Source organism: Phodopus roborovskii, unplaced genomic scaffold (genome assembly GCF_943737965.1).
Source record: "Phodopus roborovskii unplaced genomic scaffold, PHOROB, whole genome shotgun sequence".
NCBI lineage: Eukaryota > Metazoa > Chordata > Mammalia > Rodentia > Cricetidae > Phodopus > Phodopus roborovskii.
In genome coordinates, this window is record NW_026126547.1 from 3,729,827 (window position 1) to 3,747,253 (window position 17,427).

The 17,427-nt window shown below is 39.6% G+C and overlaps 1 protein-coding gene across 1 annotated transcript in view; it reads left to right on the forward strand.

Annotated features, from left to right (window-relative positions):
* Abca13 (ATP binding cassette subfamily A member 13) overlaps nucleotides 1-17,427 on the forward strand; it is a 421,036-nt gene that overhangs the window by 246,994 nt on the left and 156,615 nt on the right. The window contains 1 exon segment of the mRNA XM_051200607.1: nucleotides 14,073-14,343. Within this exon segment, the coding sequence (XP_051056564.1) occupies nucleotides 14,073-14,343 (271 nt within the window).

A 17,427-nucleotide genomic window follows, 5' to 3' on the forward strand; every position in this document is an offset into this window, starting at 1 on the left:
AATCTCCATTTATGTGTATTTCATGAATTTTAGTCTGTTATCAGTAATATTATGATATATCAGAATTATAATCTATCTCAAATTAATACTAAGTTAATTTTAATCACATAAAAACTATTGTAGGTCAGCCTTACCCACTTTATGGTATTGTTGTCAAAATGACATTTTTATATATTATGTTCTCATTGTCACAAATTTATAGCTGCTTTATGTTTTAATAATCCATGTTTTTTATCTAGTATAAAAGATTTTATCTGTGGTTGGCTATGTTTTATTCACCCTGAATTGTTTCACTTCAATTTTTATTTCATCTTGCTAAGACATTTTTTAGATGGCACCTCTATTAGTAATGCATGTGCTTAGCTGTTGTTTGTTTCTTTACAAACATACAATTTATCTTCATTTTAAAGGGGCATTTATGCCAGTTATAAAAACCAGTTGGCAGGAGTACTTCTACTACTTTGAACAGTTTTCTGCGCCCTCTGGCAAGTGTGATTTCCTGTAAGATTCCTGCAGTTCCCTGTACCGATGTATCTCTTCCCTTATGACTTTCAGAGTCATACCTTACCCTTTCATGAGTGTCTGTCTCTTCCACTATGTGGGCAGGAAAATGTGCTTGAGATACCAATTGAAAGTATCCTGCTTATTGAGTCCCAGGAACAACAGCCATCTTATACAATGTCTCTGTCATGCTCAGGAGGGATGGTCACTACTGTCTGAGGATCTGTGAGTCATTTTAGCTTTGGGTCATTAAAATGTGAGGAACTGAGTTCTGTCACTGGAGACCTTTATACTTGCCAGCCACATGAATTTCGTTTTTAACAGTGCTGTTGTTTTTGCTTTACCTGTGAGTTTTGGATATCTGAAGGAAAGTGCTTTACGTTTACTTTTGCTGACACAGGCTGCACACATTTTGTAGCAAATGGCTTAAATCTTGGCCATGTCACCAGAAGACATAAACCTGTGTTAAGTACTTCTAAGATGAGGCTGAGCAGTGCTGGATACTCTGCAGGCTCCTCCAGTTCCATTCAAGCCAGATACCTCCCCAGAAGGTGTTTTCATCACCTCAGGATAAATGCACTTAAAATCAAAATGAAACAAAACAAAACAAGCAAAATCCCCTTTCATATAAGGAATGGAGTAGTCAGATTTTTTCTGAAATTCATATTATTGCATATGCAATTTGACATAATTGCAATATATATCATAGTTTGTCTCTCTGTCTTGTTTGTACATTCCCCCCCCCCAAATATATGAGCCTGTTAAATGCTTTGTTTTGTATTTTTTGCCTAAAAGTTTAAATTTTGAATATTCATTTTTCTAAAGATACATTAGTTACTTTCATATGTAACTGTTCTGTAAGAAAATATTGTAAGAGACCCTTGTAAGCACTACCATCAAGGTAACACACAATACAAATGCATTCCCCCTATATATGTCTTACTGTAGTGACACATCCATTTATAAATGATAATTATACATTCTTAACTGGGGAATATTAGAGAAAATCTGTGTAAGTGTATTAGAAATAAAATGTGTGATCAGAATGAATGCCATGTGACGTGTGAAAACATGGTGTCTGGATTTAAAGGCATAGTGTTCAGGAAACAGAAACATTTACATTGTCATTATTAATATATTATAGAAACACAGTTTCATTATTCAAATTACAAAGTTTTAGACTAGAATATAATTTAAAACTCCATTTAAGTCTTTTGTTTCTAATTAAGAAATGATTTCAAGACACATTAAATCAAATTTGGTTTGAGATCACCTATGTTTGCCAGCTTTTATTGTAATCAAAAAAATCCTCACATAAAATTCAGTAAGAGTCAAATTTGTGTTACTCCATAGATACAACTTTAGAAGAATGTTAAGTAGAGATGCTGGAGAGACTGTTACTACAATTCCCTAAATGTGCTTACCTGTTCATCTCATTTCCCTTGGTATGAGTTAGAGCAGAGAAACTCAGTTCCTAGAATAACTATTAGACAAGGGCCTTCTCTTCTACAGGTGTTCAGGTGGTTAACTCATTGTTGGCCACTGCTTCAGGCTATATCTGTCTATGTGAGTGCCTTCCTTCTGCACAAACTGTATATCATCCATGGGCCAGCTCTCAAGTAACTCACTGCTCAGAAAGATTGATGAAGGCAAAATAAAATATAAAATATATATACTCTTAAATCACAGGGACCCAGCAGCTCTATGGTAATGGGTTTTGAAGACTGATGACTGGGTGGCTGGTACTGCGCAGTGTTACTGGGTCTACATAGTGGGGTAGAATTAACTTCTTAATGGCAAAATGATTTATCTTTTCTTCCTTCCTTCCTCTCTGTCTCCCTCTCTTCCTCTCTCCCTCCCTCCCTCCCTCCCTCCCTCTCAATCTTTCTCTCTCTCTCTTTTTCTCTTGCCACATGAATGCATTAGACTTGATGGTGGGTCCCTTCCAGATAATTGTGTTTTCTCATATGATCCTCATTGCTAATTCGCAGGCAAACTTGAGTTGAAAGTGTTATCTGACTTGCACAAAATCTCAGTGCTTCTAACTCCAAAATTTTCTTTTCATAGCATTTGTCATGGGGTTTCTTTGGATCATCTTACTTTCTTTGAATTGGCTTGCCCTAGGCTTACTAAATTAAGGTTTATTGTGCATTACACACATAATGATATAACCAAATCATTATATAATTCATATGTTAATAATATATAGTACTTTTTAGAAATACATACATACATACATATATATATACACACACATATATACATATATATATATACATATAATAGTTGGATTTCAGAAAAAAAAAACAAGCAGTGGCCTCATTTTAAAATGATGATCTGCTGTTTGTTAAACTCAGGTTACTAAGCTGAACCATACATCATTAGGTCAGTATGCCTGGGAGGTACCCATATTATGTCTTTGTAACAAGCTCCCAGGAGGTGCTTTTGGTCCACTCACTTCACCTCTAGAGCTCTTGATGTTCTTTTTTTAAAATAACAAATTCTTGTTCTATTCTCTGTCATTTTCCAGCAGTGTGATGCTGTTGCGAATTCAACTACATCCCATAATTCATATGTTCATGCCCCAATCCTAGTCCTAGATATAAGATGCTGAGAACAATTGGTTATAGTTACAGTTAAATGAAGTCACATGGGTAGATGCTCATCCAGTATAACTGGTACTGTGCATGAGATGATCAAGCCAAGCACCATAAAGGATGTAAATGGAATTTAATAAAAACAGCAGGCAAAGACACTGGGGCAAAATACCAGCTACAAGACAAGGAGAGAGGTCTCATAAAACAATAGCCTTGTGGGCATGACCTTATACTGCTGCCTCTAGAACAGTTGGTGAATATCCGTGCCTTGAGCTATCCATTTTGCCATCAGAGCCCAAGTTGCCCAATGTACCTGAGCAAGCTCATCTCCAGCATATGCCTACTGAGGTCTCTGTTATTCTCCACACCACACTGGCAAGGACTGTATTACCATCACTGCTGGCCAGCATGACACCAGCTTCATAGGGAAGCACCTGTCCTTCATCCCAATAGGGACCTCTCTCCTTTATGAGAATTGTCATTGGACTCTAAGATCTCACATTTTAATTTTCCTCTGAGTATTATTGCTCCTCAGTTTGCTTTCTTCATCAAAGACTTCCTATACAGCCCCACATCTCAGCCATTCCTAAATGCTCACATTCTCTTCTTTCCAGCTTCCCCACAGGCCTCTGTTTCAGCCTTGGCCACTTTCATTCCTGTATCCATTGCTCATAAGCTTAAGCTCAGGATGCTCCTTTCAGTGGATGTACACAGTTTTGTCCACATGTCTCCAAGGTACCTTCACCCGTGAATGTCTAAACTCATACCTGCTTTTTGTTCATGATGTGGGAGTATGTCATCGCTGTAGCCAGTGGGCAAACAGTAATTTCAGAGCTATACATGAACCAACCATTCTCTCATTCTCCATGTCCAGTTTTCACTGGATCCCAATTGAAGTTTTCACTGGATCCCAATTGAAGCATTCTCTCCACTGAAGCCAGTCTTCAATTTAAATTGTTTGATCTTATTATTCTCGATTAAAAACAGTTGATAACTTTTGTCCAAGCCCTGGATCTCCTCTCATACACAGATTTCCATTTCTTGGGCAGACCAGCTGCCACTTGCTCAGTATCTTCAGATCTGCTCATCTCCCGGCCTCACAGGCACTGCCTCTACCTGCTTTCAGCTGATCTTTGTGTGTGAGTTCATTGTCCATTCCGTAAATGTATCCCACCACCAGTCCAGTCAGAAAACTTTTAATAAGGTCTGGTAGTCCTCTCCGACTCTTACAGCAGTGACAGACTACATTTACTTCACTGTGCTTGCTTAATACCACTGACCATCCAAAGCCCGCATCTGTGAGACCGAAGGCCCTGGAATCTTATTTACTGCTGTGTTCCTGGTACTGTATGCTTGGCGGAATGCTTGTTTCTTGACTAACTGGCCAGATGAATGAGAAGATGGCAGAAAGAGAGAGGGAAATTAGAACCAGAACATGTCATTTGAATAGGTAGGTGTGGGCAGTTGTGATTCTGTGGCCTCATCTTGTTTACATGAGTAATTCAGAATGCATGGCATCAGCTGCAGAGATATGCCACCACTGTGGCTACTGTCTTTCAAAACACAGTTTTAAATGAAGGTTGGAAAATTACCTGGGTGCTTGTTAGAATAGAATATTCTTGCATTTAACTTTCCCAGAATTTGATTCTGGGTGCTTATATTCCCTCCAGCTTGCTCCCCCCACCCCCACTTACCCTTACAACTCTTTGTCTTGGAATGGTTCACTGTGCAGGCTAGCTCGTCCTTGCACTCTCCATCCTCCTGAGTGCTAAGGTTAGAGATGTGTATACCATACCACCTTTTGGCATTTGCTGTTGTTCCCTCTATGGTCAGTATTTTGAATAGCTCTGTAGTGCTTTGTAAGCCTAAAGTTCATGTGAAAGCTCACAAAGATAATGCACAGTGAAGCTGGGGTGAATGGCTATCTTTTCTATACGAGGCATTCAATTGCTATGGCTTTTCTCTTTTCTTCTCTTTTGCTGTCATTTTTATGAAGCCTCATCCTCTCATTGAGATCTGAGATCACATTTAAATTTTAAGCTCAATGGCTTGTCAGTAGCGATTTACATAAAATCCCTCTCCTTTTTTTTTTTTCTCCCAAGATGTAATCCTCTGTATTTCCTTCCTAATTGCTACCACTTCTATGGATGGAAAGCAATTTTGGCAGTGATTAATTTGAAGGGTCTGCAACCTCTCCTTTGCTTTTTAAGACAATCCTGTTTGCACAGCCTGTCCCAGGAAAGTCTGCTGTAATCTACTGCCTCTTCAAAGAGCTGCTCCAAATTCTGTGTGTGTCTCAGGCTTCACCATGGTGTTAAATACACAGGGCTGTCTTTTCCTCTTTGTCCACATTTCCTTGATTTCAAAACTCTCCATCCCTGTGAGCAAGGTGGGGAACATGACTGCTGCCAAATTATACATGCCAAAGAAGGTTTGTTTTCCACGTTAGTTAAAACCAGCAGAGAGCTAACAGCAGGGTGCTCTGTAGTATAGAGGCTGCCAAAATAAAATGGAATTGAAATAGACTTGGGCAGGATAATCGGTGGTGGCAGGTGCCAGGAAGCAGGGACTTCTATCAGGGGCAGTGGGAAGGAGGAAGAGTGTGGAGCTGTAATTCTTGTCACTATGCAGATCAGAGCTGCCACAAAAAGCTCCTGGGGATGGCGATGAACAGTTCCAACCCTCATTTTCTGAGTTGGAATATCATCTTTGTGTGAAATATTTGACAAGGGTGTGCTTCACTCATCTTAAGTGTAGTCATTGCCTCAAAGTAATGGCGGGCCCTTTGGATAATTCAGGATGAGAGTTGCATGGCGTAACCTTTCCTGGTATCTCTTCCTCTCTATGGGAAGCTGTAATGAACATGTCTGCCAGGGTTTCATGAATTCTTCCCTAACTTCTATTTCCTCACTGGGGCCATGGTAAGCAGGGCACCACAACCTGACTTCCTGCACAGCACTTGGGAATAGAAGTATTTCACATCTTGGCATGTTAAAAATACATGAAGTGGGGGTCATGGAATAAGATTCCAGTCTAAACATGAAATTCATTGATGTTTCGGTGCATATGTACATAGCCTAGGGGTAATTTTAGGTAATAATTTGAAGATATTTGTTAGGAATTTAAATTCATAGTGTAGAATTTTTCATATGTAATGGTTTATACAAGTTGGAGTGTGAGAGCAATGTAGGTTTGGAAGTTTAGTACCTTTATCCATCTTCTCCACAGCTCCTTACATTTCACCTCTTCCCTAGTAAACTAAAGTGCCCAGGGATGGTGTGAGCAGCTGTATTTATCTCTTTAGACCAATAGAACAAAAACATGACTTTGCTTTGTCAAATACTGAGCTTTTAAAAAATCATACTTGGGAAATTACCTTGAAATGGGGCACAAGTTAATGACTTGTAGGCATCTTCTATTGAGTGTGTTCTTCATCCTCATGTTCACACATTGAAACCCTCCAAGGCTCAGCACCTCCTACCCACTGTTCTCACCTGAATTCAAAATGCCTATTAAAAAACATTATGAAGTGAAGTTTATCTAGGCCAACCTTAACAAATCTCATCCATTGACCCTCAAATAGTTGAGCCCCACCTCTTATTGCACATTGATCCCACAGCGGGTTCAAACAGCAACAGTGTGTTGTGCTATGAATGAACCCCACAAGCAGGATTGCCAATACAGAGAAAGGAATCATGAGCTAAAGGGACTGAAGGAGATATATAGATGGTGCGACATTATCTATGTGCAAGAAGAATGAGGCTAGGAGAAAGGGAAGCCTTGGCTCAGGAAGGTGATAGATAAGGATCCTCCTTTGATGACTGTCCACTCTCCACTCATTCTTCAGACTTTACTATCTTATTGGAGTGAAGAGTGTGCTGAAAGCTGAGGATAAGATAAGCTCTGATCCCTTTTTCCAGTTACAAGGACCCCAGTGCCCATGTAGACAAAGATGCATGGTCATGATGGGAACAGCAAGGGGATGAGCTCAGAGCTCAGACTGGAGAGGATTTAGTAGCAGAAAGGTTCTTTTTCTCCTTTTTAGTTATGTTTATTACTCTCTGTGTGCATTCTCTCAGATATTACTCTCAGATGCATTCCCCAAGGGGGTACAGTTTGTATTAGCAGAAAAAGTTTTACTTAAGGCACAGATCTGAGAAAGCCAAAGCTGGAGGACAAGCATTGGGGCACATGCATTCTTCTGCAGTACACACTGCCTTCTATGCATGGTCAGAATAGGGGCTCGCAACAAAATCATGACTAGAATACAGCAAGGGCACCCCAGCACTATTTCCATATCAACTAGTTCAAATCCCATAGGAAGCCCAGGTTTAGAAATCCCAAGTGGGACCATTGTGGGTTGGAGGATCTATCTTTAATGCATTTCATTGTTTCTGTGATCACACACATTGTGGAACTACATTTTTGGTTACCTGAAGGTTGAACTGCTGTCTGTTTAGGGCAGGTTTAATCAGAAGGGATTTAGAAGGTTTTAAATTAGTAAAATTTGTATAAATGGGGAACTTGTTCCATGGTAAAATCCTAATCTGACACTCACCACACACTAGAATAGTAAGTGTAGTTTTCAAAGAATTGTTTCATGAAACAGCAGCTGTAACTGGAGACTTCAGTGACATGACATAGAGAAAAGTGAACTCTTACCTAGTGATCTAGTTTCTGACTTTTTAAGAAATATAACAAAAGCAATATGTTTATTATCATAGATGAACAGATAAAGTTTACTAGAAGTTTGGTAAGACTTTGTTGTGAACCCACCTATGAAACAATTTCAATAAAGGCAGCCCTCTCTTAGATACCCTTTCAAAGAATTAAAATATTTTTTTTGCTGCTAAACCCCCTTTTTTATTTATTTTATATAAGCAAGTCCATTTAAATGAAAACAAACATTTATAGACAATATTTGGGAATTTGGGCATCGCTCTTTCCAAACTACTTCCTGCTGGTAAGGGGCGTTGTCATGGGGGATTCTAAGAAGATGCAGAAATCCTGGCTGTAGTCTGCAAGGCTGCTTTGTCCAGCTGTTTTGAATGTAGGTTCACCTGGTACTCTGTTTTAGGCTTGATCAGACCACATTAGTCTGGAAGGAATCCACAGCTTTTCATTTTCTGTGGAAACAAAAATAGAAATCCTTTTCCCCAGTAACTTGTCCTTGAACTTAAATTTTGGAGTCAAAGCATTTTTTTTTTCAACATGTAAAATAAAATTAAAAAAAAGAATTAAAAATTTTTAGTGTTGAAAACTATAGTTAACCAAATATAGGCCAAGGTTGTACATATCACTATTGTAATATTTATGAAATAGTTGTGTTTTGAGATTTATGCTGAATTAGTAACTATGTAAAGGCCACAAAATATTGTCCCAATTTTGTTTTTTCTTTCCATTCTGTTTTTGGATTCCTATTCCTTCTCTTTTCCTCTATTATTCCCTAAGAAGATGCTTGATTTTGTTGTTTTACTTTAGCAGTGAGTATAAGACAATTTAGTCATGATTTGGGCAACTGTCACACTATTAAAAGATATTTTAAAGCAGAGCAAAAACTGAAGAGTACCCCCATCTAGGCTTTTGTTTTATAAATCAAGAAACAGAGGGGACATTACCTGCCACTGGTGTACAGAGAGTTCAGATGAGCCACACTGGAATTCAGGCAGGACGACAGCTGGAGCTAGGTCATGAACTATCTCTATGAGACATTTACAGAATACAAAGCCATCTTAAGGACATCCAGTTATTTTATTAAATAGTATTCCTCAAAGAAACATACATCTGATTGAGGTTCCCCTGGGGCTCACTAGATTCCTTACACTGGATGGCTTGGTAAGAACAATCTAGTTATTTATGCCTTTTCATGTCTATGATATGGAAATCCAAGGTCATGCGTGGTTTGCAGCAGAGAATAGCACTCATACCTCTCTCAGCAGCTTAGTCCATTTCTACCTTGTGTGGTAAGATTCCTCCAATCTGCGGAGCAGTATTCCTACTCTTCTCACGCTTCCTAAACTGTCAGCAAACAGCCCTGACACCGACTATGTCTGTGGAGAAGCTGCCCATGACCTACCTGGACTTGTATTTTGCTGCATTGTTTCAATTGTATGTTCGACTCCAAGGTCCCTTGAGAACTCTATTTATGTATTTAATGCAAAGATCTACAATAGAATAAACAGAGATAATGACTGTATCTTATTTCTCAAATTTTAATTCATTTCATAGTATAAATTATAAATTATGAAATGTGGAATGGCATGATGTTTTGGAAGGGTGCCAAGAATTGAACTGGTGGGTTTTCATATTCTAGAAAAGAGCTCTACCACTGAACTGCATTCCTAGACCTTCTGTTATGTTTGAGACAAAGTGTTTCTCTATGACCTCAATCAAAGCTAATGGTCCTTCTGCCTCAGCTTCCAGAGTTCTGGATTATAGGTGTTAGCTCCCACAAACAGTTTTTACTATGAAATTCTAAATATCCATCTCAAATAGAAGTTCTATAATTAAATGAGCAGAGAATTGTCTTGCTTGTATCTCATTAAAATATGTTTCACTTCCTAAACATGTATATCATCTTTAAAAAATAAATAACAAAATAAATATTCAGTTTGAAATGCTCCAGGAAGTTGTAAAGAAGAAGATGCAAGTAGCCACAGTCCTGGCACACAAATAGTCGCTTGCATGTAGGCTAAAAAGTATTCAGACATTAAAAACATCTGTTTTATCATGTGGTGTATAGAGTGTGTAATTATTTGATGGAAGAACTTTTTGCTGAACATCATCACACTAAAATTTTAGTTTTTCTTGCTTAGTATTGCTGTTTTTAATGGATTTTATGTATTCTATGTGGGTTAATTTGTGATATTTAATATTGTATGAGGTTTTCCATGAGCACATATCTTGATGCACCTTGTCTTGGTTAACATGTGATGCTGATGCTGTGAGCAGCTGATGCTGCTGTAATGCTATATCCCTTTCCACCCTTTTAATGGAACTCTCTTCCAGGTCTCTGTTCAAATATTTTCTTTCAAGAGATGACATTTTCCTTTTAAATTATTTATTCATTTATATTCTTGAAGAAATATTCTCTGAATACTAAGTATTTAATGTATGTATGTAATGCATTCTACTGTTGTATGTGTTAAGATTCATACTGCTCTAAAGTCTGAACTCTGTGAGTGTTAACCAGATGTCACAAGTGGAAACTTCTCCATTTGGTCTCATGTGTGAACAGCAGATAGAACCCTGACATACTGAAAGGACTGAGAAAAAATTTATCTTCTAGTGATGCAGGTGAGATGAGTAAAATGTGGAATAGACTTGCCAGCCCATCCTCATTTTAGCATAAATCAATATCTCTAAACTGAAGAACATTAGAAACCTCAAACACTTCTTTCTAGTCCCAAACCTTTACAGGAAGAGGTGCTCAGCCTACAGTGTGATTTGTCTAAGTACTCCCCATGTGTTAGACAGTAAGTAGTTTCCAATTTCCTACTGCTGGTTTGTATGAAGACTAACAGGTCAGCTCAGTTTATATGTTCAATAGATTTCCAGGTTTGAATCAATATAGCTCTAGAATTGTAAATAAGCAAATTCAAGAAGACCCATGTTTATTTCCTGTAAGTCACTTTCCAGATCTGTCCTCTCACCAGGATTGTGCAATTAGACTCTTTCCTTGAACACTCAGTAATATTGGGTGCTAACATTATTTGTAATATTTGTCATTTAGATGAGTTGAGGAGCCAAGTTACTGCTTTACTTTTACAATAGATATCAATTGAATATTTCTAAATTTTCATGAACTAAATAATCAGGCATGTTATGAGTATTTTGTTTTGAACACTTACTTTTTATTAGCATGAAAGCATTATATTGGCAACACTTCTATCCTAGATCTTCCAGAATGTCAGTGTTGAAGGTAATGTGGGCATCATACATAAAGCCCTCATTTGCAGCTCAGTGTTCTACCAGGTGCTAACATTTGAAGAGTTACAGTCATCTCACTGCTGTTCAGAAAAACATCCTTGGACATTTTCCATAAGTAATTTGATGGTCTGAGTAAATGGGAATACATAATTGTAGATGTAACTGGAGTCCTTGAATATAATTGTACTCATAAGTCAAACAAGACAATTCATAACAATTTGATCCAGCATTTTAATTTTGTCTATTAAATTATTCATATGAATGCTTTTATAAGTTTAGTCATGAATATTTGAATGGTGGTTGATTCATAACTATAAAGTATCTTAGCCTTTTATTTTTCTCATTTACATCCAATTAACTTATATGGAAAGGTAGAGATATTCTTGATGGGAGGCACACCTTTCTTCCACAGACTTACTGAGGCTGTCTGATGGACATTGGTTGTAACTGGAGGTTGACATGGTGCCTGCTTTTATAGTTTCATAAATATCCTAGTAACCCTCATTATGTGGAAGGAAATTATTTTAAATCTCTCTTTTAAATTGAGGAGACGACATTCAGAGAGGTTATATAGTTTTTCAAATGCCACACAGTATTAGGGTGGCTAACAGTGGATTCATATACAGGCTAGTGAAGATTGGGTTTCTCCACACTGCTATGGTACCCACAAGACTCTCTAAGGACTGAAGGCACTGGTAACATAGGCCATATCTCTCCACCTGAACTTCCACACTATTTCATCACCAGGGGAAGTTGTCTGAGTAGATATTTGACATGCTCCTTCCTCCTACACACAAACAACACTTATAATCTTTTGCCTTCTGTACATACACATAAGAAAGCACCTAATTTATAAGTGTGTGCGGTCAGCTGTGGTATCAAAAGGTCCTGCAGAACGGTCTATTTGTGGGGTGTGACTTTCTGGAAGTGGTGGCTATGGGAGTGATGAAATAGTCACAGGACCTGCCCGGGGCCCTTTGGTGCCCTTTGAAGCAAAGCAGAATAAGTCATTTGCCTGATAGCGCTCCTCAGCCAGAAGCCAGCACAGACCTTAAATCATTATCACAAAGAAATCACATCTAGAAACTCAGGAAGTGGGCAACCTGATGACCTTTCAGGACTTTGATCTCCGTTGCCTCGTGTGTATGACTGTCCTGCCTGCACAATGCAAAGGGTTAGTGTATAGCATCGTAGAAGTGAGAGCATCATGATCAGTTTCCTTTTCTAGCACTAATGTCCCTGTATTGGCTGAGGTAAGTGTTTTATGAGAGCCACATCTGGGCCATCATTGATAATGCATTAAATATCACCACAGACAGGCTCAGCATCAGGGAGGTCAGAATAAGCACATTTGTTTGTCTGAGACTTGGATGGCTTCCTGAAATAGCGCCAGGAAGTTGGCATTTTAAAGTCTCCAGATAAATCTAATATTTAACCATTGCTCCTTATAGCCTGCTTGAATAGTCTGAAGTGCAGGTCTAACCAAGATGCTGGAGGCATCTTGAGTCCTGAGTAGAGCACTGCCCTGGCTTTTCTTCTTGACCACTGTTCACCTTCTGTCCTGCCACATGCTATGAGGGTACCCTATGTCATGCTATATCAGAATTATTTATGTCATAAGTCATGGTGATCTGCATCTCCTGCTTTGGATTGAAAACTCTCTGAACACTCTCTTTCCTATACCACTAAAGATTTCCTATTGGATCTCAGCACCATACTCCTCCATTGTGCTGTGTTATTTCTTTACATGTTCATTCATCCCAACACCTATTATGTGTTTTTCGACAGAAACCAAATAACCCAATACGAGCCATGTATAAAGTCACCATTCAGTACCTTAGACAAATAAAGGAGTAATCCAGATACGTGTTTTCACACCACCGTGCTCCAGCTCCCATCTTAACACTATCACAAATAATCGATCTTTCAAAAGTGGCTCCTGTTTTACTTCATTGTAGAGCTAATTTGCTGTTCTTTTACAAACCGCCTTTTACTTTGGTGCTTGCGAACAGAACAATCAGTTCCTACAGCTGTTCTCTGATGTCACTACTTTGATTGCAAAATGCTTTGTACTCACTTTGTTTTGCTGGAGAACCTTAGACCTTGGAAAGAGTTGCTCCTGGGGGTGACTGAGCAAGCTCATCCTTTCCCCAGGACAGAGGTTTGCCTCACTGTTGGTCTTTGACAACTTTGTCTGGACGCTGTGACCTACTATCCTGGGGCAGGTATACAGTAGTGATGTAATGACTGCAGATGCTCACCACTGATGGGTGTTTATAGATGGCCTACACGTTACTGGTTCATGGTTTTCTTTCAAAATTTTTATTCCATGCTGGAGGCTGTCCACAAAGGAAGGATGAAGGGAGAGTATTAATGGTGACGTGGAATTTTAGCATCTGTCCCTGGAGCAGAGACCATCCAGATGGTGTGCAGCTCTCTTCTCTATGGGTTAAGGCTGAAAGCACAGAAGTCTCTATGGCTGGTGACATGAGAGAGAGAGAGAGAGAGAGAGAGAGAGAGAGAGAGAGAGAGAGAGAGAGAGAGCAGACGCCATGGTTCTTTCTGATTTCCAACATGTGCATCTTTCCCAGGAAAGATTCAAATTAAGGGCAGAAGAAAAGAATAGGAGAGATGGAAGGGTGGAGAGCGGGTGCTGAAGAGACATGAACTCTTCAACCCTCCTCTCCTTAGGCAGCTCAGTTAGAGTAGCAGGACTCATAGAACCTCCAGCCCGTTTTCTGTCTTTGATGCCTCAGAATTCACCAGTGATTCAGCTTCGTTTCAACCACCAGGTGCACTGGAGGAGGTCTTTTCTTGGTTCCTGTGTTTAGTGCCTCAAGTGATAGTATAGTTGCCATAACAGGGATCCAGAAAGCCCAGCAGTGGTTGTCGGGGTAAAGAACCTACCAGTCAGTGTGAGGACACCTGGAGGGTGGACCAGGTCTCTTCAGGAAGAATGGTGAGATTCATCAGAACCAGGTAGGAGCAAGAAGCCCCATCCATCTGCATCTGGCTCACTCTGTCCAAACCCTTCACCCCCTGCAGGTGTCTCTACGGTGAGGATGCTACCTGTAGGAACCCTGTTTGAGCCCATGCGGGGCTTCCAGCTGCTTCTGGGACAGGCAGTGGCACTTCTGAGGAAGCGGCTGCTGCATACACTACGAGCCTGGAAAAGCACCACCTCAGACCTGCTGCTGCCGGTGCTCTTTGTGGCCTTGGCCATGGGCTTGTTCATGGTGCAGCCTCTGGCTACCACATACCCTCCTCTCAAACTGACACCTGGGCATTATGAGACTGCGGAAACATACTTTTTCAGGCAAGATACTCTTTTTTGTTGTTTAGAAGTGACTTTGTGGCTGTGTTGGTGTCAGTTAATGAGCTGGTGATGTCGTTCAGCAATGGCATCATTTTTTTCTAATATCAAATAGATTTTCATATAAGGAGTTTGGGGTATAGCTCACAAGTAGAGGAACTGCCTATCCTGGCAAGACCCAGGCTTTGGTCCCTAGGCCCCACTCCCTCTAGTGTTAGTACTTGTATTATTTCTGAAGTCAGAATACACAGGATAATCTGCGAGGCTCTTTTGAGACCTGATTTACAGCAGTTGATGGACAGGCCTGGTCCCAACCTCTGAATCATTGGCTCCTCACAGCAGCCAACCATCCTGTGTGGAAGAGGTTCTGTGTGAGCTTCTAGCTGCCTCACACCTTCCTGCTCTTGATGTCTGCTGCTCCGAGGCTTGCTGATCTTGACCTTTGTGCTTATAGGCTACTGCTCTGCACTCTGGGTCTCCCAGAGGGACAAACAGCATGGGGCTCAGCCACAGTGAATCTATGCTGGGTGCCGGCTGGCTGGTGGACCTAAGACTAGTGCTATCCTGTAAGGACTTGTTTCCAAGAGAGCTCGAGGCCACTGCACGCCACCCTGTCGTCAGTACTGGCCTCCCCACAGCTCATCTGGCATGACTGTTGTACCCGTAGGCTGCTCTGCCCTTTCTTTGTTCCAGCAGGGCAAGCAGCTCTGGCTACATTACAGTGGTTTCATGCTGGGAGCTGGCTAGTGGACTTAGGGCCAGCCCTATTTAGTATTGACCTGTTTCTGCAAGAGCTCCAGTCCAATGCACATGTACCTGTTCTTGGTGCTGGCAGTCCTGTGGCTCACTGGGCATGACCATCGTGCTTGCAACCTGCTGGCTGAGAAACAGAGGTGAAGGGTATAGATTCACTGTGCATGACTCAATCTTTCTTTCTGATTTCTTGAGTCCAATTTTTAAAAAGCATCTTACCATAAGACTTGCCTGTTTTCTTAGCTGTTCCTGAGCTACTGCATACTCTTTGGACTCTTTTGCTGCCTCCATGTTGCCCTTAGACTCTATGGGTCTAGAAGACTTTTTGGAGCTCCTCAGGGGGTGGTGGTAACCATGGCCAATTTTGTTTTCTTCCTCTCTGAATTTTTGAAGCAGGCATCTGTAGGTCTAAGCTTTCTATTCAGAAGTACTTTCAGTGTGCTTTAGGTTTTGATACGTTATGTTTTCAGTTTCCTCCAATGATAGGATTAGAGTTTTCTTGATTTTTCTAATGAATTATTAATTAGTGTGTTGTTCAATCCTATGAGTTTGTGTGGTTTCTATGGTTTCTCTTGCCACTGCTGTCATGTTTTACCTAGTTGCTATTAGATAAAAATACAAGAATTTGTTTCATGGTTTTTATATTCATTAGGCTTGCTTTGTGTTATGCTATATGACCTACTTCAAGGAAAATTTCATATACTATTGCTTATGGCGTTTATTCTCAGTATTTGGATGAGATATTCTATAGATGTCTGCTTAGTTGTTTGATCTATGATGTCACTTACCTCACGTTTCTCTATAGATAAGATGACCCATCTATTGGTAAGAATTTTTTATTAAAGACTTTGGAATTAATTTGTGTCTTTACATACAGTGTTTGTTTTATGAAATTGTGTGTGTCAGTGTTCATTGAACATTGACTTAGAATAGAAGTAGCTTCTTGCTGGGTTGTTTCTTTAGCTAGTATGAATTTACTTTATGACTAATTTTTGTTTGGTGTCTATTTTGTCACATGTGAATAGTGACCCTTGTTTGCTTTATTATTCTATTAGCTTAGAATTCATTTTCTACTTTTTTTTAACTTGAGGTTATATTTGTCTTTAATGGTGAGTTGAATTTCTTGGAGATAACAAATAGATGGGTCCTCATTTTTAACAAAATCTGCTAGTATATATATTCTGTTTAGGGAATGGAGACAGTGTACATTCTGAGATACTATTAAAAGATGCATATTAATTATTGCCTTTTGTTGGCTTGGTAGAACTTGGTTTTATTGATTCTCACTTGATTAACCACTGTTCTATCACAGTTTATTTTTCTTGTAGCTTCATGAATGTGTCCATCTTTCCCTTTTCTCTAAAAGAGGTTTTTATAAGTCACTTATAGAGTGCTTCCTTAATGGACGTGAGTTTTAGATTCTATTTATCATGGAATGTATTCCTTTTAATTCTCCAATTTTTACAGGTAATTTTGCTGAATATAGTAATATAATTTTGTGTGTTTTGTCTTTCAGAGTTTTAAACACATCATTCTAAGCCTGCCTGTGATTCATATGTTTGATCTATTTATCGTTTCCTCAAATTTCTTGTTCTATGTCTACCTTATTATCTTCATAATTGTCAGAATGTTCTATTTCTTCTGCTGTGTCTTCAAAATCCGGTACTTAATCCACTCTGTTAAGCTTTCCAAGCAAATTTCATTGGACTTATTAAACTTTACATTTCTTTATTATTATTATTTAACATTTTATTATGTTACATATTAATCCCAGTTTCCTTTCCCTCCCATTCTCCCATGCCCACCACTGCCCTCCCCATCCCATCCCCCATCCACTCCCCAGGGAGAGTGAGGACTTCCATGAGGGATCATTAAATCTGTCAAGTCATTTGGGGTAGGGCCTTGGCCCTCCCCTGTGTCCCTAGGATAAAGAATTATCCCTCCATGGGGAATGTGCTCCTGAAGTCTGTATACTAGGTATACATCCTGGTTCCACTGCCAGAGGTCCTCATAGACAACCCAGTCCTCCTAGCTGGCACCCATTGCTCAGGTTAACAGGTTTTCCCAACCTGGACTTGACCCATTTGTTTGTCACTCCTCCCTCTCTGAAACTGGATTCCAGGAGTTTGGCTTAGTGCTTAGCTGTGGATCTCTGATTCTGCTTCCATCAGCTACTGGATGAAGGTTCTAAGATGGCATTTAAGGTAGTCAACATTCTCATTATAGGGGAAGAGCATTTAAGGAAGCCTCTTCACTATTGCTTAGATTCCTAGTTGGATTCATTCTTGTGGATCTCTGTACAAATCCCTAGTGCCAGATTTCTCTTTAAACCTA